This window comes from Lepidochelys kempii, chromosome 7, assembly GCF_965140265.1.
Source record: "Lepidochelys kempii isolate rLepKem1 chromosome 7, rLepKem1.hap2, whole genome shotgun sequence".
Lineage (NCBI taxonomy): Eukaryota > Metazoa > Chordata > Testudines > Cheloniidae > Lepidochelys > Lepidochelys kempii.
Window position 1 is genome coordinate 57,920,556 of NC_133262.1, and position 26,391 is coordinate 57,946,946.

At 45.3% G+C, this 26,391-nt stretch overlaps 1 protein-coding gene across 7 annotated transcripts in view; it reads right to left on the bottom strand.

Annotated features, from left to right (window-relative positions):
* LOC140914646 (WASH complex subunit 2C-like) overlaps nucleotides 1–26,391 on the bottom strand; it is a 53,991-nt gene that overhangs the window by 8,613 nt on the left and 18,987 nt on the right. For 3 of the 7 annotated variants that reach the window (XM_073353009.1, XM_073353006.1, XM_073353005.1), the window contains 14 exons: nucleotides 25,446–25,610; nucleotides 24,743–24,867; nucleotides 23,600–23,692; nucleotides 22,488–22,595; nucleotides 19,962–20,078; nucleotides 17,871–18,037; nucleotides 15,053–15,164; nucleotides 14,084–14,263; nucleotides 11,700–11,888; nucleotides 8,503–8,631; nucleotides 8,204–8,299; nucleotides 5,981–6,106; nucleotides 2,601–2,663; nucleotides 1,773–1,985 (listed from right to left, as the gene is read on the bottom strand). In XM_073353009.1, coding sequence (XP_073209110.1) covers nucleotides 1,773–1,985; nucleotides 2,601–2,663; nucleotides 5,981–6,106; nucleotides 8,204–8,299; nucleotides 8,503–8,631; nucleotides 11,700–11,888; nucleotides 14,084–14,263; nucleotides 15,053–15,164; nucleotides 17,871–18,037; nucleotides 19,962–20,078; nucleotides 22,488–22,595; nucleotides 23,600–23,692; nucleotides 24,743–24,867; nucleotides 25,446–25,610 — 1,883 coding nt within the window. The remainder of the gene's footprint in view (nucleotides 1–1,772; nucleotides 1,986–2,600; nucleotides 2,664–5,980; nucleotides 6,107–8,203; nucleotides 8,300–8,502; nucleotides 8,632–11,699; nucleotides 11,889–14,083; nucleotides 14,264–15,052; nucleotides 15,165–17,870; nucleotides 18,038–19,961; nucleotides 20,079–22,487; nucleotides 22,596–23,599; nucleotides 23,693–24,742; nucleotides 24,868–25,445; nucleotides 25,611–26,391) is intronic. The other 4 variants (XM_073353008.1, XM_073353007.1, XM_073353010.1 and 1 more) reach the window with 4 other exon arrangements.

Sequence of the window (26,391 nt, forward strand, 5' to 3'; positions counted from 1 at the left end):
TTTTCCATTGTGCATTACTTTGCATTTATCAGCATTGAATTTCATCTGCCATTTTGTTGTCCAGTCCCTCCTGCTTATTTCAGATTTTTAGTCATATGATCCAACACCAGAACACAGATTTTTCCATTTTAGCTGATCTTTTGAATTTCATTTATTTGAAGCACAGCCTCCTGCAGTTCACACTGCTGCAAAAACCTGAAGGCTTTATTCTAGCCCTGTAGTACCGTATATAGGAAGGGAGATTTTGCAGAGCCAGGGGGAAGGTAAGGGCAGGCACCGACATTCTCCATGTTACTGAGCGCTACCCTGGAGCGGAAAGCCGAGCCGGACAGGTTTGCTGTGTCTTGGGGCCGGGGGTGGGGGGGGGTGTCTGTATTTGTGAGAGGAACATAGTAGTTATACGTCGGCCTACCATGGGATGTGGGTCTGTGTATTAACAAGGGCGTGTTTGGAGAGTAGCAATCCTACATGGATGGGAGACGCGCTTTAAGACTGATCCCTGTACAAGTGGGTAGTTTGAAAGGGGAGGGAGAATGCTGGGACAGTTGCTTTGATTCAGCCTTTGGGGGCAAAGAACAGGGGGTGTATTACTTTAGGACTGTTTTGTATCTTAGGGAGTTTAAGATTAACCTATAAAAGCTCCAAGAAGCAACAATACCAGGTAAAATAGCACAAAGGGATCAATGAAAAATATTTCAGTGTGCTCTCTCTCATACATCTATCTCAGATCGGTGTGGGAAGAAATGAGAGTGGAGGTTCCCCATCCTAAAGAGAAGTCTGAGGTTGGGCAGCCCATCCTCTGTGGCTAGACTCAGGTGCTACAACCTCCCCCCTTTACAGATCACGCTGCTTATAGCATTAGAGAAGGGTTTTCACAGGTCAGTGCACGTGGCACTGGAAATAAGGATTCCTGCAAGGCAATGGATTAGTGCTAATGTGTAAGCGCTGCAACCCCATCAGTAATAAGGAGTCATATCATCCATTATTATTATAGCAACATCTGCTGCATCCTTTTAAATCCTTGTGGCTTTCTTCTGCTTCTTGTCTAGTAATGATCAGTCTAGTTATGATAGAAAAAAATCAGTATTAAGACCCTTAGTTATCTTGTTCAAGTCATTTCTGTTGAAAACAAGAGATTTGTGGATCCATAAACCCCCACATTGAAATTCTAGTTGCTCGGTTCAATTCCATTTAAAGACCCATTAAACCCTTAAGTACAATATGGTATTTACAGTCAATAAAATAACGGCATGAATGGAAAACCAACTACTCAAGAGAGAAAGAGCAGTCACTTCAGAGCAGCAACTTCCTCCTCCCACAGCAGAGTTAATTTATTGCTCAGGCAGGAAGCAAGAGCGAATGCCCTGGAAAACAATGTTCTTTATCCACAGAACAGGGACAGCACTGAAAGTAGCATCACCGGCTTCTTCTGTAGCCCTTACAGTGTTTCACGGAGGGATGCTGCTCTCAGTAGTAGAATGGAGTTGTCTCCCAGCTAGATCTGGCAGAGAGTTATGCTGTAGTACAGCTGCTATCCTTCCGTGGGCTAAACAGTGTTGTGTCACTAGAGGAGGAAAATCCCCTACTTCTGTAGAGCCCGACTGAGCAAACCACCCCTACATGCAGCAAAGTACTTAAGGCACGGGCCATAAAACCCACTAATTTTTAAGCTCACATAACCACTGCTCAAACACACAGTTCTCTACTGAACTTTGATATCAATTTGACTCATTCTCTCTGTAAGCACCTTAGTACCTAGGCACAGAGATTACCTTATTAGCACTGTGCAAGGTATCCACTTGCATGGGATGATCAAAGCTCACACCAGCCTCCTCACGGTTTCCTACAGCAGAAAAGGTTTCAGCACTTTGTACACCATCCGGCTCATGCAAGGGAGTCTCCAAATTTGGCAAAGCAGGCTTCACACTGGAGATCTTAGGAACTTCACTGGGTAGTAAAGCTGCTGGGTTAATAGCTAAATTAGCCTAAAAAACCACGAACAAAATTGCATTAGTGTTTCCATAGACACAGCCAAGCACCAAAGAGACAGCATGGTCTAGTGGGTAGGGCACTGGGCTAAGACACAGGATTTCTGAGTTCTATTCTAGCTCCGCCACTGACCTTGTCCAAGTCACTTCACCTTTCTGTGCCTTCCTTCCCCCGCCCTTCATTTATCCTTTACCTGTCTCAGTAGGTTTATAGAGCGGTTAGCAAATGGGGCTCTGATGGGAGGCTACTGTAATACCGAATTATGAGCAATCCATGGCCGATTGTTCAACAAGTTTCTGTACATGCTTGAGAAATGCAGTGCTGAAGAAAGATACAGTAAGTTAGGGAACAGTCCCCCCTCCCCCAAATCAGATGAAGAATTACAGATACCGCTGCCCAGAATCAGCCTCCACAGTGAGCACAAGATAAAAGCATTAAACATGCAGTATATAGAAAGCAACAACTGAAAATCAACTGCGTCTGGAGAGAGGCCTGGAAGATGAGGCAGTAAAAAGGAGTTTTTGAAAAATAAAGCACCATTAGTGAGGCGGGGAAGTTATTTTTTTTTTTGAGAGAGAGAGAAAAAGTCAAAATGCCAGTAAAATAATTACTTGTAGTTTTCCAATCCGAGATGAGGGCTCTTTGGTTTTAATGGGAGCAGGACCTGTGGATTTCTGCACAAAATTACACTTGATTAAAAATCTTCTGGATAAAGGAGATTGAAATCTTCACTCCAATTGGAGCCTGCATTTTAATATGTCTAGAGGAAAGAAGCTAGTTCTGGTCCCCCCGACTACTCAGCAAGAACTGGAGAGGTGACCTTGCAACGAACACTTGGTTCTCACCATAGTGCTTTTCATTCCCAAAACCCACACAATTAACCCTTAACTTCATCTCCCTATGGCCCCCTAGGCAAGAAGCTATTGCCTCGTCTTGTCCTGGTCCCCGAAGGCCAACAGCATATAGCTCCTGCCTACATACCTGACCTGATCTCCCTTCACCTCCTCCCACACAGCATCTTGTCACACCAATGCTGCCAGCTACATTACTGCCCTCATCTTCTCTTTGAGGCAAGTGGACATCTCTTTCCCCACTGCCCAGTATGTATGGAACACATTCTTCAAGTATGACAGTCTAGGTTTCCCTCTCCTCATTCAATTCCCTCCCCAAAACTCACTGCTGCCAAGCAGCCTAGAAGCAGCGAAGGGAAGGATAAGTACCCAATTAAAAAGAGCCAGGCCATCAGGGTATGTACATGCCCTACATATAACTGCACCAACTTTTTGGCACCACCCTGTTCCTCCTCCCCACATCTGTTGATAACCCACTCGTGTACTGTCAAGTTGATTGCTCTCGAGCGCAGGGGCCATGTGTTTGATTACAAGGAACCTAGCACAATTCGAGGTGCCTGAAAAAGACCCCATTGGCTTTCCTCATTGCATTTCCATCGTCACATTGCTGCTGTCAGAGCCTCAAGTCCTTCTTCATCCTCACAACACTCCAGTTTTGCCCAACAATGCAAAGGCTGCTTTATAATTTTTAGATCCCACTTTACGCTAGCTCATGCTCAAATCCATCCATTTCCTACACCATCCCCCTTGCAGGCAGGCGGCTCTTTAAACAAGTGAAGTCACAATATATCAGTGTACCCAACTTTGTCATCGCCAGTAAGCTGGGCCACCAGGAGGCACAAGGAAACTCTAGTCTAGATCACTAATATTCAAGCTGAAAAACAACAGAGCTAAAAGGGACACAACACTGCAGTTCAGGCTGTTTTCTTGTTCCATTTACTTCAACTCAAAAGTGAGTTGACAGCTTGGTGATATCTTTGGATCAGCATGGCTACAATAATACTACATACAGCTTGGGGATAGATCTGTCCATGTCAAATTGTGAATTCCAATTGTATACGCCGTTTGTGACTGTAACCTCCATTGCAAATGGGGGACCATGGGCCTTGATGCTCGGTGGACAGACTGTGTTGGAGCAGCTGTGAGAGAGCAATTAAGGGCCATCAACACAGAATGGCTCTTGCTCACTAGAACAATGGGTTTTCTCCAGCAGGGCCAAAGACTTAACAACTTTATTTGAAGAAGCCTGAAGGAGGGACTAGGGCCTGAACCTACACCCAGCTTGCAGCACATTGAGAAACAGGGGACAGATTTAAAAAAAGGGGTGCTTTCTCTATGTAAGGGAGGCCAGACAGGAGCAGAAGCAAGACCACCAAGAAGAGCTTCCTGGCCCAAGGACTTGGCCCAAACCCAAGACTCACAAGAGCGGTGACATCAGACTGAAGGCAATTCCCCTCAGGAGTGTGTTGCTTTCTATAGATCCCTAACACTTGTTGGCTTTTGTAAGAGTGAAGAAATCCCTTTGTTAAGCCCATGAGCCTTGCTTTACCACAACGTGGCCCCTGAAGGGGTAATTGGGCAACTAGAGCTGCCACAGTTAGGGGGACTCTTGGGAAGGGAGAAGGGGACATGTTTAAGTAACTGGTGGCTCAGGAGGGCCAAGGCACTGGTTTTGGGGTCTAAAGGGAGCCAGACTGTGAGGTGCTGCTGCCCAAGAAGGGAGTCAGAAATGCCCCTGGAGTGTTCCCGAGAGACCCAGCGCTAGAAAACAGCGACCAGTCACTGCCCAGACCCAGTGGGGCTTAGAAGCATCTGGGATCCAGCAGTTAGGTCTCCTCAGGCTGGGCCAGTTTACAGAGGCCAGAAAAATGTGTGCTTCTCAGGGCTTGTCTACACTACAAAATTAAAATCGACGTACGTTGACATACAGTCACTGCAGTAATTAAAGCAGTGATTCACATCCACGCTTACGCCTGCTGTCAAGAGTGCGCGTTCTTGCCAGTAGCGCTTCCAGTGATTGAAGTGGGGCACTGACAGCTGAAGCCCAGCCGCCCTGATGTTGACAGATTCAGCTGTCAGCGCTGCAGTCGAGGGGGGGCCAGCTGTGAGCCCAGCGCCCGGCTGACAGCTCAGGCGGTTAGCACCGGGGCAGCTGGGATAGGGCTCCAACTGTCAGCCCCACTTGGGGCTGACAGCCAATAGGCGATGTAAGTAACTCAGTGTCTACATGGACACTGCATTGCCTGCACTACACCAACAAAAAGCAGTACGCCTCTCATGGGAGGGGGAGTTATGATGTATAGCAGGGGACTTACTTTGGCGGAAGCAGTATTGTAGTCTAGACACTGACATAATTAGGTTGACATAAGATGCCTTGCATTGGCCTAACTCTGTAGCATAGACCAGGCCTCAGCATCTCCACATCAGGGGTGTTCCAATTACAAGTAAAGAGATGCGCTAACTGCCAGCCCTGCAAACTCACCTGGGGCTCCTCCCTCTAGTTATAAGATGCTACGGCTGGAATCTAATTGATAATTCTGTTGCGGCACAAGCCAGAACACAATCCAGCTGCCTCTCTGAGCTGCGTTGGCTCTGCAGGACCAACAAGAGTAGGAGTCTTATTAGCGGACAATAAAATTCAAGACAGGGTGCTGAACACAGGGGAAGGATGCAAGTGTCATTGGGCAAGAGTCTCTTCTTACCCTAACCACACTTTAAAGCTCACGTCCATGAGAGAAACTGAGATTTATTTATTTAAAGAAAATGCAAGCGGGAGAGGAAGGGTCAATAAATCTTCATTTTTCACTAAATCATTAAGTCAATGGGCCCAATTCTCCATTGCCCTGCACCTGGCGTATTCATGTAGCCCAGGGCTAAGCAGGTGTAATACACTACTGTTCTGATTCAACAGCATTTTAAACCCAATGACAGAGAATGCCTCAACCTTTTAGGAAAGGGAACTGCTGCTCTAGTTTTCCCAAGTACAGTATTAAATGTAATCTTTATGAGTTACAGCAGATCATGCTGCTATGCCACAGACGAGGCAAACAGTCAGTCTCCCTTATCAGTTTACACTAACAACAAAACCAACAAACCCTCTTCTGCTTGCTTTGTTTGAACCATTGATCTTAGATGCTTACCTCAGTGGTTTCTGGTTTAGGTCCCTCATCTTGTTTGGCACTCAGCATATTCTGCAGACCCTTACTGCTCTCCGTAGAAGGGCCAGAGCTGTCCTTTTTCACTACTGTTTTCTTTTCTGCTACTTTCTGAAATTAGAATTTTTTTTTTAAAATGAGTCTGCAAAAATATTTTATATCATCATTTTCTTTTATGGTCAGGTAAAAAACTATAGTTTTCCGCATGCTGTCTATCCCTTCCCGCACCTTCTAAATTCCAGTCAAGTTTTTCTAGCTTGACGAAAAGCTAACTCCTAACATAACATAAATCCCTCACATATAAGGCAGCAGGAAGAAGGGCTGAGGTTTGGGGCTTTAAATACGCACACCCTCTCCGAGGACTGGCTCTTTGCTTGGTTTCAAAAAGAGTTGATAAAGTGCCAAATGCTCATAATTTTGGTAAACACGACCCTAGGTGTGATTATTAGTTCAGCGCACCCTTTTCCAAATAAGTTTGCCAACTTTATATCACTTGAAAGTTGGGAATGTTCTTACTGATTTTACAGCTTAGCTCGTTTCATGGACTGAGACGTAAAATAAGATTAAAGAAAGAAAAACGGGTTCAGTATATTTTAAAGCCTAAGAATACTTAAAGTTAGCAAATGCATTCTGAACTGCTCAGAGTTTAACAGAGGCCATCCTGAACCCTGCTTGTCTGCTGCTGCTTATGCTGTAGACCATGCCATCCCTGATTGGTCCCTAAATGACGTGCCTGGAGTTTGTCATTGAAACCAACCTAAGGCCTTACATTAAGCCAAGCTGCAAAAGCTTTCCAAGGACATTATTGCGGGGGAGGAGGGTTCTTCTGAGTCATGCACAAAGATAACTACTAGCAAATTATCCTAGCAAATGAATCTCTTAGGTCCAAGCAGGTAACAAGAATTGGATCTCTGGACTAAAAGAACTAAGGTCTGGGACAGAGAAGTCCTACAGGGAAAAGCCGAGGCAGAGTCATGCTTGCAGAGGAAGCTTGGGAAAGGTTTATGATTGACAGTTGTTAATGGAGTTGTCGATAAACCAAACATCAGGTAAATATGAGCTCTATACAGTGTGAATTCTTCAGAGCAAGGGGAATGGAACTCAACTAATTTGCCAGTCAAATATACAGAAGTCAGAGAGTGTGACGGTTGATCATGGAACTGTAGGGCTGGAAGAGCTCATATAACTCATCCCCTTTCTCCCCCACAAAGTCATCTTAATGTAAAGATTGTTAGCTCATCCGTAACATCTCCTTGTGCATGTTTCATATAACTACAGATTCTCTGTGTACACACACACACACACACACACACACCCCTGTAGAAAAAGAGGGTTAGTATTTTAAAATACACAATAATTAACTGTGAGGAAGATAGGAAGGGAGGGATTAGAATCCTAGACTATCAGGGTTGGAAGGGACGTCAGGAGGTCATCTAGTCCAACCCCCTGCTCATCCTCCTTCTGCTGAATTTCTAGACTATCAAAGAAGTCTAGTCAGTTCCAGATTTTGATTAGTTTCCCCAACCAAAGTCAGTGGCTCTAGGAAAAAATAAATTCTAACCATAGCACGGTAATTCAAAATAGTGCATAGGCTGTTTTATGGCAAGTGCAGTTCTAGGATAAAAGGCGACTAAGTGGCAGCATTGTGGGCGTCCATGTTTATTAACTCTACTTTCCATATCAAGTGGGCTCAGCTTATTAAACCCCCTTGTGAACGGTCATCTGTGCAAACCTGCCCGGGAATCAGAGAGCAAGGCTGGAGTTCTTGCCATCTCCCACAGCATCACCTTTGTAAAGGTTCTACAGAACACGCCAGGATCTCAGCGACACAAGGGCAACCCTACTGCCCCCAGTGATTTTGCACAACTCTGACCAGTTGAAACAGCCAGTTTAATTGGTGATGCACAAGGAGAAAGAGTCCAACTCATTCTCCTGTAGCTTTGGTGACTCAGCAGAAGTTAAAAAAAACAAAAAAAAAATATCAAGCAATAAAAAGATACATTTGTCATTAAAATCAAATGATGTGAACCTGAATACACACAGGGAACAGGTCTGTTGAGCAAGGTTCCACTAACTGAAGAGAGTCACTTTAACAAGTTTCTACTCTAAACGCAACTGATTTCACTTGGAAATCTGTTACCCCACCCCTCACACACACCTTTTTTCTACATCTTTTAAAGAAGTCATTTATAATAAAAAGGCAAGTACCGGAGGCTTTGCTTTAGCAATACTGAAGAGATCATCCTCATCATCATCTCCAAAGAGCCCTCCTGCAGATGACAGCTTCATACGGAGTTTTGCAGACTGAAATAAAGACAGAATGCCACATAGGTCAAAGCCACATTTCTAGCTGCAGATTACTGCACCCACATTTACTCTATCATTTCTGGCGGTCAGCGACCTTATCCAGAACACCCGAGTAAGGGACATCAGAGCAATGTTACAATTAGTACATTTCAAAGAATCTATTTTTAAACAGCAGGTTCAGAACACGGCTTTGAACTCACCCCTGATTTCTTGGACCTGGCAAAGAGATCAACATCAGGATCATTGTCTTTCTGTAGCTTGTGACTGAAGAGAAGTTCCTCGTCCTGAAACACTCCAGTGCTTTTGGAATGAGAGCTTTTCTCAGCGGGCTGTGGGAAGGGGAGAAAAACCCCCACACACACAGTTACAAAACCCACTAACAGTTTGTGCACAGTATCACACTTGTACACTAATGAAGTGGGTTTGCAATACAAGCCAGGCTGGCCTTTATACACACAGCAGAGTTGTACAGTTTTAACTAATCAAATCAACTCAACTAAACACTAAACCCCCTGCAGCACACAAGGAAATAAAAATATTTAACCCTGGCTTATATCTAAGCGTTCACACAGAGGTTTGTGCTAGTTTAATCAAACTGATTTAAATACCAGTTTAACACTGCAACTCACCTGTTAAGACAAGCCCTCAGCAATGGGAAGTCTAACAGATGTCAATTTCAGCATTCACTTATTGATGTAAAACAGAGGTGGGGGCTAGGCTCCAGAAGGCAGATTCAGACACCAACATGAACACACCCACTGCAAATTACTTCATCAATGCTATGAGCGCAAACCATGGAGCAATTCATAGTCAGAAAAACTGTCCAACTCTAGGGGAAGTTAAGCTCTGGAAGAGGCTTCCAAGGAGGTTGTGGAATCCCCATCACTGGAAGTTGTTAAGAACAGGCTGGACAAACACCTGTCCGGGATGGTCTAGGTTTACTTGGTTCTGGCTCAGCGCAGGGGGTTGAACTTGATGACTCTGCAAGGTTCCTTCCAGCCCTACAATTCCACAGTCATCGAGGCACAGAAACCCAATGTGAATTCCTCTATAGCCCAGTGGTTAGGGCACTCACCTATGATATGGGAGACTCAAGGTTAAGTCCCCGCTCCAGTGACTATTCAGTAATTCATTTATAGTTAGGGTCCTTTGTTTTCTGGTTTTATTTTAAATTTATTTTTCTCCAGCAATTTATTGGTGTTTACAACAACAAAAGCAAGTGAAAAATTAGTGAAAAATTAATTTTTCTGGGTAAATATTGGGTTTATTTTAGTGGATGGAAGGATATGGGGAAAAAGTAGATTAATGCTTTGATGAATGGAATTTCAGTGTGGTTTGCTGCAGAACTAAAACAGAACTCAAAACACAATGCCACCTCTGAGTTTAAGAAAACAATATATCTCTAATCCCCAAATAAAACTTTTCATTTGGGCAAACAATTTACTGTTGTAGACTTAGAACTATTAGCCTATAAATAGTTACATTTAATAATTGGCCCACACCATTTGCAGCACAGATGCTGAACTTCCTCCTTTTCTCCTTTTTTTTTTTTTAAACTTTTGAATACTTTGTGTTCTGAAATGTAAACAGATTTTCATTTTCTTCCCATTTTAGTGTGTCAGATCTTTAAACCATTATCTGCTAACAGTTTGAAATGTGTACGTGGGATTCATTAGTACATTCAGATGAGCACGCACTTCAGAGCTTGTGTGTGCACCTGTTCATTTCTTGTATCTTCTAGACTAATATAGCTTTGCATACACACACACACACACAGACTAACGTATTATCGTAATACATCTCTCTCATCCAATGTATTGTATTTTCCTAATAAAACAAGTTATTTTTTACCTATTTGAATGATACAAAAGTAGGGTTAACGTTGGGGAAAATTTTTCGTAAAACCCAGGATTTTTCGGTAAAAATCAGTTTAAACTGAAAACGACGGGGCTTATTTACAGTTGAGTTTATTTATTTATAAAAGCTTTTCTACAGGAGAGATGCGGGATCCCACATCAGAATATCCCATAGTTTACAGCATTCTCCTGCCAAGGGAGAGACCCAAACTCAAATCCCTTCTCCCCATCAGACAGAGGAGAACTGAATCTGGACCTCCCACAGGCTAGCTCACTACCCTAACCACTGGGCTATAGCTCATAACCAAGACCAGCCACCACACCTTGTTTCTTGAATCCTTTGCTTGCTTTTCTCAAGCTGCCTGAAAGCCTAAACAACATTTTGGGGGTTGAAACAAAAACAAAATTTCCATCCAACTTTTCAAAACTGCCAGTGAACCGAAAAAAATTTATTATGTGCCCCGGTCGGCTGGAGAGCGCATCAAGTACCTCGCAATATATCCTGTGTACTTGGAATGCCCTATAGCAGCAATCAGCAGAGATGCTCAGGCCAACAGCCACCTGGTTTCAAACAGGTGGATGCTAGAGGCAGAGTTCTTTCAATCAGGAGCCATCAGCTCTAGAAATTGCTGCCCATCCCATCTGACAGAACTCAGACTTATTAGCATTTAGGGGGCCCGCTGCATTCAAATGAATGAAGTTGTTCACAAGTTCTCCTAATTGTAGTTCTGTATTAAAAAACATTAGCGTACACAGTGCACTGGGTTCAGCCCCACAGCGCCTGGCGATGGAATGTGAGGAATGCTGCAGCGTTTGCTGGAAAGGGGGAGTGGTGAGGTGGGCTGATTCAGGGTGTCAGCAGGCCGGCCTCGCCTCAGCAGAGCTCCTATAGTGCGTCGGCAGAAAGGAACACTGTGCTCTCCTGTCCCTTGGTGCAACACCCGCCAGAGGGTAGTGGTGGAAATACCAGGTCGGGCTCACTGGCACAGAGGTGAGAGTTACACTAGTTTGTCCTGGGGAGGCATAAAGGGCCCTAAGGGTTCAAATACCATTTATATATGGACGGCTCAGAGCTAAGCTCCCCTTTCATAATGGGAAATGGCTCCTGTTAGATCCACCTGCTCCAATGTGAGGAGGGGAGGGAATGGTGAAGGGAGGTATCAGAAGCACCTCTGCATTCCCAGCCCCTCCCACCACAGCAATATTAGAGCTAGCTCAGGATCTGAGCTCTGGACTTATGTGCCAGGCCAACCCCAGGCAGGTAGTATCAGACACACACACAAACACAGCATCCCCTAGAAACACACTGAAGAGTTAGAGCTAGTTACAGAGAGCTTGATCAGAGAAGAGAGATCCAGAGGAACAGGCAACCAAGTAAAGCTGGTTTCAGACAGGATCGGGAAGAGCTGATGAAGCAGAAACACAGAACAGCTGTTCTAGACAGCAGGTGAGACAAAGGGGCAGGAACATTGCAAGGAGAGGGGGTCAGAGGAAGACTAGATCTGCAGGCAAGCCAGAGAGCCAGTTTGCTCTTTGCTCACCTTTCTTATTTCTTTCCGCTCAATCTTACTGACATCTTGATCTTCCATTTTCTCCTCTTCCTCCTCTTCAAACAAGCTCAGCACATTCTTAGTCCTGGTTTTGGCTTCCTTCTCCAACGGTGGTGGAGAGGCCGAGAACAGATCCAAATTACTGATCGGCTCCAAAGACGATGCCGCGAAAGGCTCCAACTGTAAAAACAAAAAACAGGGACTGGAATCAGGTGCTGTTTTGCTCGATTATCTTGGTTTGGATGTTTGATGTGTCCAGAACTCTGGGATCCAGTAACATGGCAAACAGCTAAAAGCACCCATCCTTCCCAGGCAGATAAACAGGAGTGCCATATGCATTACTGGAGGCAGGGGTCAGCAACCTTTTAGAAGCAGTGTGCCGAGTCTTCATTTATTCACTTTAATTTAAGGTTTCGCATGCCAATAATACATTAACGTTTTTAGAAGGTCTCTCTCTATAAGTCTATATATTATATAACTAAACTACTGTCGTATGTAAACAAGGTTTTCAAAATGTTTAAGCAGCTTCATTTAAAATTAAATTAAAATGCTGATCCTATGCCACCGGCCCGCTCAGCCCATTGCCAGCCTGCCCACATAAGCCAGCAGTGGGCTGAGCAGGGCCTGTGCCCGGGATCCCTGGCTGGCAAGAGGCCAGCAGCCAGAACGCCAGACTGGCAGTGGGCTGAGCGGCTCAGCCTGCTGCCGGTCTGGGATCCCGGCCTGCCCACATAGAGTGGGTACCTACCTTCTCCCTGGTTCTAGCCATTCTCTTTCTCTCTCTCCACTGAGATGAGAGTGGGAATGTGCTGAGAACAGGGCTTGGGGTGCAGGGTCTGCCAGGAGCTAGAATGAGGGAGGGGGCTCAGGGTTGGGGCAGGAAGTTTGGGTGTGGAGCGCTTACCTAAGCAGCTCCCATTTGGTGCGAGGGGTGCAGGTAGGAATGGCGGGGGTGGGGGGTGCAGGAGCTCCCGTTTGGTGCTCAGGGTGGGAGTGGGGATGTGGGGCGTGCAAGAGTCAGGGCATAGGGTGTGGGGGAGCTGGGGTTGCGCTGGGGGTGCAGGGGTCAGAGCAGAGGGCTGGGGGTGTGGGCTGGGGTCGTGGGAGTGCTCCCAGCCCCCTGCCCTGAGTGGCTCACAGCAGGGGGCTGGAGGGGATATGCCCTGATTCCACTCCCCTTCCCCAAGGTCCCCGGCGCAGAGAGAGGCACTGCGGTTCCGCTTGTACCTCTCCCCCTCCATAGCAAGGGCCGTCAGCTGCAGGGAGGGAGGGGAGGAGGGGCAGGAACCCAGCATGCTGGGGGTAGAGGCGGGGGGAGGGGGAAGCTTGCCTGCCCTGCAAGGAAAGCGCGGTGGGCGGGAGGTGGAAAAGAGCAGGCTGGGCTAGGCAGGATTTTTAGTGGCACGCTGCTGTCTGCCCGGGTCCGGCAGACAGCAGCGTACCATTAAAAATTGGCTCGCGTGCCGTGCTTGGCACATGTGCCATAGGTTGCAGACCCCTGACTTGAGGGTATCACAGATCTGATGGCCCTCCTGCAGAAGTGCACAGGTCTGCATTAGTACCCTGCACCCTAGTCCTGTTGTTCAGCATGTTGTGCATCAGGGTTTGTTTGGGGTTTTTTAGCCTGGCTGCTTCTGCTCCACTCCAGAGATGGCTGCTTGTCAATAGTTGTGCTGCTAGTTTGCTAAACGGTTTGGGCTCCTCTGAAGCGGAAAGCACTACATGACTGCTAGATGTGCTCAGAGTAGTATTCTACAAGCACATAATGCTGCTAACAAACTAAGTACCTAGAAAGTCATTGCCCAGTAATTCTCACAACATTCATTGAGCAATTTAGTACCTGGGAGTTAGCCTACATTTGGCTGACCCTTTCCAACATTACACTTAAGACAATTTCAGTTAGCAAATATTGCTGCCAAAAGCAGAAACTCTCATGGTTTTAGCAGGTCTATAGTCCCATGGGCACACTAGTGTGTTGCATGTAAATAGGATGTTTCAGTAGCATCACAACAGTTCCTGAGTTTGTTGCAGAGAGAGAGAGCGTGCGTGCGCACACAGGCTAAGGCAGCTCGTCCAGTTCACAGTTGGAAAGGAATACTGCACCTGTGTGAGACTGATGTTTTGCATACTGAGAGGCATTTCTCTGTATGACTCAACTGGAAATGTTTTTAAAAACAGGAATTATTCAGTTTGTCATTTTGGTCCAAGCATGATTTTGGTGGCCAACCAATGGGGTTGCACCCTTGATTTTGAAACAGGGTCACTACTGCTAAGCATAGAACATCTAGAGGCTGTTCAAAGAATTCTACGAAATGCACTGTTAAAGAGATTAAGGGAACATTTGTCAAATCTCTAACTAAAAGAGTATCTCTTACCTTTTCCTTTTTCTGCTGCCCTGCAGCCGCTCTTCCTCCAGTCACAGGAACTGCTCTATGCTCCTCTGAATGTCCTGACTTCTCTTCTACCAGTTTAGTCTTTGATGTGTCAAGCAGATCCTCTTTTTCCTTCTCTTCATCAAATAACGAAGGTGGTGCTGGAGGCAATTTTGTTTTTTCCTGGGAAATGAAAGGATGTTACTACTCACACACGGAGATCTGGCACATAAGCACACACATAGATACAGGCCTTTTATATGTATCCATGAGAGAGTGGGGACAGCAGATAGGTAAACAGGGCTTCCCCTGTTCCCAGTGGCTCAACAGATGGGAGAAGCCTGTGGTCCACACATGGCAAGTGGGCTTGGGAAAAGGAGAGGTTTAGGAGCTGTTATGTGGCAGGCCAGACTAGATTCTATGGTAGCTATTCAGAGCAGTGTTTTGAGGTTGGCACTACAGATATGGTGGCAGAGTGTTTATTACTAAAATCAGCACACCAGGCCGGGATGATAGGAACCTGGGTGATATCAGAAACCCCTACGGAGGGGAGCTGGGGAGAACTATAGCCACAAGTGGAGAATCAGAGTTTGGTGGGTCTGACACAGGGGAAAATCCTGCACCTACTGAAGTCAATGGAAACTTTGCCATTTATTTCAATAGGACCAGAATTTCATCTCCAAGACCGTTCTCAAAACTCTTCAGTAATACTCACACAGCACAGTCTGAGCAGGCCCAGGCCCAGCCCCAGCAAAGGCAGAATTCAGACTCCATTTCAGAGTATAATTTTAACCTAATGAAGCCAAATAGTTTTAAGCCCAAAATTCCAATCACCTTAAACCTATTATAAATTTGTTGGAACTCATCTAACCTAAAGGCCCTGGTTAGTGTGTTATGGAGAAGCCTGCCTTGCTACAAACAGTGCCATTTGGTAAATCATCTGCTTTGGGGTTAAGCAGGAAAAGGAGGTACCGCTGTGGCTTTAGCTGCTGAAGGAAGACGTGTTGGCTGGGAGCTGAAGAGCGGTCCTCCATTAACAGCATCTTCTTCAAACAGAAGAGAAGCCTTCTGGTGCTTCCTCTGACTGGAGAGAGAAATCCATGCACAGGAGACATGTTTAACTGGTCAAATGGTATTGTTTAGACTGTCCTCTTTAGGGACATGGTATAGAAGAACACAAAGTCTGAACAAAGTATGATCAGGGCCAGGTTTTCTCTAAGCTACGGAGTCCCAGGACTGCTACTCCAGTCTGGCAGGAAACCTTGCCTCCATCCTCAGTCCATAGGTTGCTTCCATTCCTAACCTCAGTAGCACTAGAGTCTCACCTCTTTACGTGAAGGTGACACATACACCCTTTCCCACTCCCTGCATCTGTCTTGCCTATTTAGCCTGTAAGCATTTAGGGGCAGAGGCTGTCTACGATTCAGTGTACAGCACCAAGCACAACAGGGCCCCAGTTTTGGTTGGCCCTTAGGCACTACTGTAATAAACGCGATTAAAAGAACAAGCAAAGCAGCATCACTACTGGAGTGGAACTCAGATAGGATTGTGGCCTCCAAGACGACATGCTCCCCTCACTTGAGTCGGGATCCTTGTGGCAGGACTGTGTGGGGAAAGAGGCCCAACATGCTACTTAGTAGAGGGTGAACTCCAGGAATAAAATTCTGTATACACTGCTGAAAAACACTGACCAAAAACCTTAATTCAGCACGATCACTGGGACTTTGCTTTTGTATTTACAGAAAGAATAGAGCACTTCAAAATATTGGAGAGGGTTCAGAGAAGAGCCACAAGAATGATGAAAGGATTAGACAATGTCATACAGTGTTTGAGCTCTTTGAGTCTATCTAGCTTAACAAAAAGAAGGTTAAGGGGTGACTTGTTACAGTCTATAAGTACCTATATGGGGATCAAATATTTAATAATGGGCTCTTCAATCTAGCAGAGAAAGGTCTAACACAATCCAACGGCTGGAAGTTGAAGCTAGACAAATTCACACTGGAAAGAAGGTGTAAATTTTTAACTGAGAGAGTGATTAACCATTGAAACAATTTACCAAGGTTGTGGTGGATTCTCCATCACTGACAATTTTTAAATCAAGGCTGCATGTTTTTCTAAACTATCTGCTCTAGGAATTATTTTGGGGAAGTTCTATGACCAGTGCTACACAGCAAGTCAGACTAGATGATTGCATCAGTCCCTTCTGGCCTTGGAATCTATGAATTGTCTCACAAGAACATGGGGTTCTCGCCACTGGGGCATTACAGCTAGTCTAATAACTCAGTATGACCTTAGTCCTGTCCATAAATCCATCCTGGATTCTGCAAATCCATATGTCACTCTTAAGCATCAGCAGCACAGTTTATAGCAGGGGTGGGCAAACTTTTTGGCCTGAGGGCCACATCGGGGTGTGAAACTGTATGGAGGGCTGGGTAGGGAAGGCTGTGCCTCCCCAAATAGCCTGGCCCCTGCCCCCTATCCACCCCCTCCCACTTCCCGCCCCCTCAAAACCCCCGACCCATCCACCGCGCCCCCCCCAGGACCCCACCCCTTGTTCAACCCCCCTCCCCCCGGCCCCGTACCCTGACTTCCCCCTGGGACTTCCTGCCCCTTATCCAACCCCCCGGCCCCCTTACCATGCCGCTCAGAGCGGCATGTCTGGCTGCCACGCAGCCCAGCTGGAGCCAGACGCGCTGCCCTGCATGAGCGGCAGCCCAGCACGCTGCCTGGGCGGCGGCATGGCTGCGAGAGAGGGGGAACAGTAGGGGAGGGGCTGGGGGGTCAGCCTCCCGGACCAGGAGCTCAGGGGCCAGTCAGGACGGTCCCATGGGCCAGATGTGGCCCCCGGGCTATAGTTTGCCCACCTCTGGTTTATAGACTATCAAGGTCACTGACTGCTATTTCTGGTGTGCAAGTCAGTCACCTAACTCACTTGATATCAATTCCGCTTCCTGATTGGATGACTGCAACGTTTTAAACAGGAGGAGAATTATTTACTCATCGTGCATCTCAAACAATGCACTTTTCTTAGATCCTTTCAGATGATTAGACTTTTAGCCTTAAATCTGAAGTTTTCAAAATTCAAACATTTTCGTAAGTAAAGTGGTAGCAAGCTGGATATTCCCCAAAATTACCACCCTGCGCCCATGAAGCAACATGAAACATCCAAGGCTGCACTTCTGTTTGTGAAGATATTTACACAAAATTAATAAACCCTTGCAAAAATTAGCAGCAAAAAGATTGATCTCCATCCATCTAACCAAACAAAAATGAATTCCCCACCTGTCCTACCAGATCCAACACTCCATGACAACCTGAGAACAGGTGAGCTTTGCCATGTGCCCTGCAGGCAAACCGATCTGAGCTATTTTGGTCCCAGGAGAGGATGGGGAGCTCCAGAGTCAAGAGTAATGTGACTGCCCTGTCAGCAGCCCTCTCCCTTTAAAGAGGCTCCTCCAGCTTAGTTGCCTACGGTGATCCCAGCTATGGCGGCACCACAAGGTCATGGTAAACCAGGGTCTAAACCAACACCTTAATCTCCACGTGGAAATCAACATTCGGCCAGTGCAGCCTACCGGTTCATCAGTGTAACAGCGGAATATCAGAAATGCACAGCAGAAGACAATGATTTTAAGATTACTTGACAGCATCTCAGCCTCCTGGGAAAATGAAGGCATTGTGCTATTTCAGGATGGGAATCCCATAATACCCGTGACAAGCTATTGAAACAGGTAAGCCTGCTCCAAGAAATTGGAGAGAAACCTGCTGCTCCGCTGTCAAGATTTTTCACCTGTCTTTAGTGATTGCAAATAAATCCTCCTCCTCTTCATCCTCCTCAAAGAGGCTGGTCTTTTTCACAACGTTAGCTGGATCGACTGCACTGACAGGTTTTGCAGGTTCCCCCTTTCGGATGTCTTCGGAAATTGGTTTAGCCGGCTTGCTGACATTCCAGTGGTCCTAAAAAAAAAAATAGGCATTATTTTCTTACAAGCCTATTTCCTGCAGGTCATTTCAGCCATTTCCTCACCTCTTCTACCTTAGTCAGCATACTACAATCAGTGCTTGTTCCTTTGAAGACATGGGCTGTTCTTACATCTATGCATTAAATACAAACATCAATGCAACACCAGGCCAGAAAATGATGATGTTATTAACCCCCACTGCATAAGCTTTCAGGACATAGGTCTGGCTCCCATTTAGCAGGTGCTAAATGAGTTGCAGGTGTAAATGAGTATTAGCATCTGAGATCTGTCCCTGAAGCTGGTTTTGTGAGTGAATGTTATGCAGCCACAGAAGGAAGAAGCTTGCTCTTTGAGAATTTGGCCCATAACACTTTGATGATTAGACAGTTAGAGATGTGTGGAAATACACACTATGCAGTGTCCCGAAATAATATTAGTAACAATGCTGCCTCATTTCCTGACTTCTAACTGTAATATTAAGGCAGTTTTTTCTCTTGGGTTAACAAAATAATTGACCACACTAAATAGAGTGTTAACTCTTAAATGGCCCAACTAGACTTATGTTCATGCCTCAATTGGAGGTCAATGTGCTGAGATGGGAAGAGCAAGGCTAAATGTACGCCTCTGCTGTTAAAACTGGTTGGCTGAAGACAGTTTTCTGAAAGGCTAGGTTAACAGAGCAATGGCATAACCTGTCTCTTTCTGCAACAAGGCTATTTACATATTGACATTTTATCTAAGTGAGAAGTCAGAATTTACATTAATACGGAATACTGCAAATCCCAGAAATATTTTCCGTTTTCATGCTTACAGTGTGTCTCTTTATCCCTGTGTTACAGGTGGTCTGCAGATGGAAGACCACAGCATCCCTTTCCTACTTATGATGTATTAAAAAAATGACAAAGGCTTTTTTTTAAAAATTCAGCCTTGATTTTTACATTTGATATTCATATCTCATCTACCTTAAAAAAAGCACACTGTAGGTTACCTAGAAAGCCAGTAGTTTTATGACAGACACTAAAGCAGCAGTGAAATATAAAAAGGTTCAAAAAAAGAACTAGATGAGTTCATGGAGGATAGGTCCATCAATGGCTATTAGCCAGGATGGGCAGGGATGGTCTCCCTAGCCTCTCTTTGTCAGAAGCTGGGAACGAGCGACAGGGGACGGATCACTTGATGATTACCTGCTCTGTTCATTCCCTCTGGGACACCTGGTATTGGCCACTGTTGGAAGACAGGATACTGGGCTAGTACCTTTGGTCTGACCCAGTATGACCGTTCTTATGATTAATTAAGCAGGAATGCGAGTTTTATTCACACAGTAAAGTTCCTTTTAAGTGGCTCATGCTGACACTTCATTAACTCAAGTACCTGGCTACAAATCCTGATTAAGGATTCAACACCCTCCAACTCTTTAATTAAGGGTTGGGAGAGCCCCCAACCCCCGTACCTGAGTTATCCAACTAGCACTCCCAACAGAGATGGGTAAAATCTTGTTTTCCAATTCCTCCATATTTCTAAATAAACCCTGATTACCCCAAAACTTTCAGGCCCTCTTTATACACATTAGTAGTAAAGGAGCTCATGCTCTTTTTTCCTCTTTTGTAGGTCAGCTGTAAGTCACCCTTCTTGGCAGGAGGCTGCTGTGCAATTTTCTGTTAGACACTTATAGCCTACCGCCAGCAACTTTCCCCAGCCCATGGTACTTCTGCCAGCTAGTCCCATTGTGCATGCAGCTAAAGAACTCCACCAGCCGCACAGATATACCGCAACAGCTGGAAGGAGCATTGTAGACACAGCCCAGGCACTTAACAGTCCACACTCAAGTGCAATGGAGTGAATGCTCTATTGAACATTTCACCTTGTGGAGAGCTGTAAGCCCACTATCCCCCTTTAAAAAGCATCTCGCTCTACAGTACCTCCTCATCACTGCTGAACAACGAACCAGAGGCTTTTTTGAGGGACTCCGATTGTTTTGCTTTCTCCTGGGGCGGTTTTGACTGTTGCTTCTTAGCAGGTGCAGTACCAAACAGATCCTAAAAAATATTAAAGCCAAGAAAGGTAACTCTGCCTGGTACTTGGTGGGCATCGGCACTCAGGTTCCGAGCAACATCTGTTTCTTGGCTGAGCTACATTCAACTGGTTAAGGAAATATAAATACTTCCACCAAAACCTATTTCAAAAGGAGAACAGCTTCAGGTACCATGGAGCAAATGGTTCTCAGCCATGGCATCCACAGATAGATGTTCAGTAGAGAAGTTACAGACCAAAAGCCTGTAAGTATTAACGCTTTCAACTTGACAAACTAGGATAAGAACCCGGTCCTGCAATGGGATCTGCTAGCCAGGACTCCCACCCAGTCCCCCTAAAGTCAATTTCCCATTGCAGGCTTTGGCTTTTATTCTGCAACTTCTGTTTCAGCTGGGGAATTCCAATTTATAACATGATTAAGAACGTCATCTACCAGGCTTTTAACCCTAGGATCTGAAAGGGATATTTTAAAGACCACGCCCCCACTTTGGAAGAGATTCTCTACTGACTGCAGCTTGCACATACGCTTTCCATTGTTGTTTATTTTGCATTGTCATTTATTTTCTATCCTCATGTTGGACACAGCCCTTGTCTCACATCTACAGTAGCTAGCTTTGTAGCTGTAAGTCACCACAAGCGCCAACAGGACTCGGGGCTTGTCTACACTACATCTTCAGATGATGTAAGTTATGTCACTGAAGGATGTGGAAAAGCCACCCACCTGAGCGACGTGAGTTACATCGATTTAAAGCGGTGTCTAAACCATGCTGTGTCAGCAGGAGACGCTCTGCCACCGACATAGCTTCCGCCTCTCGTTGAGGTGGAGTAATTATGCCGACGGGAGAGCACTCTCCCATCGGCATAGCACCTCTTCAGCAATGCGCTACAGCAATGCATCTGCACTGATGTAGCATGGTACTGTAGATTAGCCCTCAGGCACTTAAGACACCATCTCATCTTAGCCTTGTCATGCTAAAAGTGGCAGATCTGGGTGGTGGTGAATTATGGCTATACGAAGTTTGCTGGGTCAGTGAAGAGGACAGCAAGAAGATGGTGTAAGATGGCAAGCATTACAATCAATAAGTTCACATGGATACTCAGTTTAGGCATGTGCACATCTTCCCGATTAAGACGCTGTAACCGGCTGTCTATGGCAGAGCTTTAGGAGATGCACTGTACATTCATTTCAAAGAGCCTCACAAGGAGGGAAGTTTTTCTGACAGTCAAAAGATGTACTCATGTTTATTCTTGGAGAAAGAGAGAATCCTGATCATTACCAGCTGATCCCCCATCACCTCTCTGAGCCTGGCCTCACAAGAAATTTCTCTGTCTACAGGGGTACAGAGATACCACCATATGTTCACCACCTCATTACTGCACCCACTGCTCAGCAGCTCTGCTGTAGCCTAGCAGACCACTACACACAGCTGCCATCTCTGCAGAATAGGGATGGAGGAGGGACTCTTTCCAACAGGACAGGCAAGCAAAGTCAAAGCACAGCTACATCTGGGAAAGAGACCAGGATCCTGATCTGCAACAGTCATGTGGCCTACCGTACATGTAAAAAGACACCTGGTGAACTTGGCGCTTGTCCATGTGCAAGACTCTTATGAAGTGGGTTAAAAACAGAATCCCTTAAAAGTTTTTCCAGTTGAACTTGGATTCCTGGTTAGAAACTTTGCAAAAAACCCAAAATCAGGAATGCCCAGTAGGACGGCTTGCTAAGCAATGGGCAGCTTCTGCTAACAGTCCCAGATGGGAAAAAATGGGAGCTGGAGGCAGGGTGTTCTCAGACGAGGGCTCTGGAATTTGCATAAGCCACAGGCCTGCCACAATCTGCTGACACCTCATCACTGTCAGGGGATGATTGTGGGGCAGGCTAGTTTGCTCTGGGGGCTGGGTGTCCAAAGATGGATTGTAAGCTCTTGAAAAGCAGAGGGTGATGCTTCCTTGTGTGTTTGTACAGTGCCTAGGATGGGGGCTTTGGGGTAGTATCACAAGACACACTAAATTAAGAATACCGTGAACCTGTCCATAGTTATTACCCACTAGAGAGGCAGCATATCCTGGAGAACAGGGCACCAGCTCCACCACTGACCACGTAACCCTGAGCAAATCACCTCAGCCTCAGCTTCCCCACCTCCAAAGTGAGGAGGATACAGACTCTGCTTGAGCTCCAGGGATGAAGGGGACTAGAAGAGCACACAGTAGTAAATCAAAGATCACGGTTGTCCATACCCCTTCTCAAGCAGCCATTATGCTCAATCTGTTACAGGAGGAGATATGTAAAACTTGCCAGCATGGCACTAAACCCTGGCATGTGAACAGTGACCCTTTTAACGGATTTACCTTACTCACAGAGCCCAGTGAGTGGGCTACAGAGAAAGTGCAGCCAGTGCTGGGGAGGCACTTACCTCTTCATCCTCATCGTCAAAGAGGGAGAGTGGGGTTTTTGTGGCTGACTTGCTAGGCGGTAGAGATGTGCTCTTTGACTTCCCTGTTAGACTCGATGAAAACAAGTCCTGATAGAACCAAACACAGTCACTTAGCAAGACAGTTTGAGATGAGAGAAAAAGGGTTTAAGAACTAGGAAAATAATATGCACTTTGCATTTATTCAAAAAGAGACTGGTGTGCTGCTGAAGAGGAGTAAGATGGCTGATTCTCACCACTCCTAAACTAGAGGCCCACACTTTCACAAAAAAGGTCACTGATTTGGTGGCCCTACTGAATATATCTTCTGCCCGATTCAGAGATACTGAGTGCATGCAACTTCTCCTGGGAGCTCTCTGAAGCACAGTTGCCAACTTTTAGGTGGTAAATAAGCACTTTCAAAATAAGCCAAAAAATCAAGCTAATCCCATTTCAAAACAAGGCCAAAACAAGCCAATCCCTAAGAACCCCAACACTCAATGTGACTAGATCCCCCCGGAGCGCAGTCTGGGACTATGATGGGCCTGCTGTGCACCCCTGACTCTCTCCCCCCCTTGCCCCTGCTTGCCAGGAGTCGATCAAAAAAAAGCAGCAACGAGCTACAAGTCAAAAACTAGCCAGCAAACAACTCACAAGCTGATTGAGCCAAAAACAAGCCCAATTTCTGCATTTTTTCAACAGAAAAAATTGGCATGTCTGCTCTGAAGGCTCCAGGTCAGGTCCAAGCTGGGAGGCAAGAAGAAAGGGACTGAAGAGCTTGCCTGACCCCTGTACATACTGAAGCAAATACAAGGGTCAGATGCTCTTTCCTGTCTTGTTACTTCATTTAACCTTCCATCTCATGCCTCTGTGTGCACGCAAAAAAGAATTTTTAAAATTGGTGGAAAATGCTGGGAGACACACACTGCTCCTGCTGGAGAGAGTGTTTTTTGGGGGAACCACATACCAGAGATCCCATTCCTTGGAGCTAAGCAACGATTTGAGACATCTCTCAACAGGAATGGGTTTTAGGTAACGTGGCAGTAGAAATGCAATCATGTTGCGGTCCAGGCCTCCTATAATTCCATTTAGATGTAAGAGTATTTTGCACTTACTTCAGAATCTTCTTCATCAGAGAATAGGCCTCTTTGGTTTTTGGGAAGTATATCAGATGAAGGTTTGGAGTCCTCAGTGGAAGATGGTTGACTCTTCAAAACAAGAACACATCAGCACCCATTTAAATCAATGCAAACAGCACACTTCATATTCCTCTTTGGTAGCTGGCCAGTTAAGTGCCCCAGCTGTTGAAAAGGGATGGCTAAAACCTAAGAAATTCTGATCCAGACACTAGAGAATCCAAAACCCACATGGTTTTGAAGACAGATCTTTCTGCAGAGCCTCAGCTGCATGAGGACAATTTCAAGAGATGGCCATAGATTTTTTTTTTTTTGCATACAACTCCTACTGACTTCAACAGGAAGCACTATAAGGATTCCATGGCATTGCTTGGCTATATTTTCCTGGATAAGCCCATGTAGAGACAACAGAGATGAACTAGCCAATGGTGAGAGTACTATACCCTTAAGTTAATAAGTACCGAGTATGAAACATTTCACCAGAAGTGAAATTTGTTTTTGATTTTTTTTCCTTGATTTTGTGTTTGGGTGTTTACCCTTTTTAAAAAAATTTAACTCAATCTAGCTAAGTTTCTAAACAAAATGTTGTTTAGAAACAAGAGTGTCAAAATGAACCATTTTGACTTTTGAAAATTTATTTTCCCCATTTTTAGTCAGCCAAACTATTAGCCAAGCTTGACGCGAATTCATGAATTGCTTCGGTCAACCTGAAACTGCATTTTTCAGCAAATAAACTAGTCGGCCAGGGAATTCCTCCCAGTTCTACTTCACAGCCAGCTTCTGCCAGCTGTTACAGAGCAAGAAGAGGAACAAGAGAGGCACCACGGTCACATGACAGAGGAGACCAACTGTAGCCTTGGTGAGACTCCCAGAGACCAACCCCGCAGCACAGGAAACCCCTGGGTGGGAGCCCAGAAAGTCAAACAGCTGAGGAAGACATACAGGCAACCCCCAGAGCTGGCTGGGGAGGAATCTGAAAACTAAGCATCACGTTCGTAGAGACAAAACACATTCCTGTTATTCTGTGGGACAGACTGCAGCAGAGTTAGAGCCAGAATGGCTTAACTATTCCTCTAAGATCAGTTCTTTGCGCACAATGGAAAAATCCACTTCTAACGTTACCTTTTTCCCTCCCATGGATTCTTTATGGCCTTCAGCTACCTTACTGACAGCTGCAGGAACAACTTCAGGCTTTTTCTTGAATAAGTCGCCTTCATCATTGTCAAAGAAATCAGCAGTGGCTTTGACTTTGTTTAAAAAAAAAGAAAAGAAAATACACGTTCATATTGGGTAAGGTTTTCTGTTGGAAGAGACCAGCTATCACTGATCACTAGAGAGGTTGTGACATTCTAGGAGTATAGTCTCTTCTGTAGGGAGCAGAATGACAGCAATGAGCAACAGAAGTCCATTTTTTGATTGGGGTCGGTGGATTGGGCTAGCTCACAAGGTGAAGTGTCAGTTGGGTACAACAGTCATCAGCCAAAACTTCAATGGGTGCTACAGTTCTCCGTCCTTCCCCCACACACTGCACAGGCACGCCCATCTAGACACACACAGCTCGTCTGAACCAAAACTAGATATCACCTCACACTAAAAAGCTTCCCAGAAAAAAGAAGAAAAACCCATAAGAAGAGCGAATGGCCAACAGCTGCCAAGAAGGATCACAGACGTCACTGATGGTAATGTTCAGAGGGATCAGATATAGATGAAACAGTGGAATAGCAGAGGCAGAAACACCACCAAGAGCAGGGGGGATTTCATGACCTGCAGATTCCCACTGGCCCTAGTTTCTATGACCTTTAATAGTGTTCTGAACACACTTCACCTGATTTTAAATGTTTGTTAGTCGGTTCCACGAAAAAGTCATCATCGTCATCAAACAGACTAACTTTCCCAGGCTGTTTGGTGGCTTTGTCTGCGCTCTGCTCCACGGGCTTCTTGTTTTCTTTCTCCATGAGAACAGAGGCAGAACTAAACACATCATTCCCACCTGCAAGTCAGAATATTGAATAATTGAGTCAACACTGATTACAAAGTTTAAGAGCTATTTAGCCAGCGATTTTTGAACAGTGATTAAATTCATAGAAGTCACAATCTACTTGCACAATTCCTGAAAAGGAAGAGACGACTAAATTCATCACCTCAGTTGCTTGCAACAGACAGTCTAGCCAGGTCCAATACTGAAAAAGTGTGCACTCGCCCGAGAGGAACAAGATGGCATCTGACCTAACCCTGTGCCAAAGCCATCCCTGGTGCATTAGTGAAAAGGTATGAGGGAATTCTGAGCTCATCTAGCCAGTCTTAGAACCAGCCAGTAGGGCATGAAATAGGAAGAATATCCAATATATAAAAATAAGACTTTGGTGCAAACATGTTACCTCAGTTTGCTTTTGTTACTACACTTAAAATGTGCGTCATGCTGTCTAGTTCAAAACTAAAGATACTTCCAGAAGCTCTTCCCCACACAGATCAGCTCCCTGAGAGAAACTAAGGGGGACAGGGAGTTCTGTAACTATTTCTTCTCTTTTTGATCATGGGGGAAAACAACAAGTTTAACCACCTCCTTCAAAAGAAACTTAACAGGCTAGCATGAAGAAACGGCACAATACTGTAAAGATCTAGCCAACTTTTAAAATGCAGCCCATACTACTGCTTGAAAGAGGAATAGGACATGCAATATCCAAGCCCTTATGCAGTCAGTATATGAATCACTGATACAAATAGATTCTTAAAAAAAAAAAGGTATCCAAGATTATGCTAGTTTAGAAATG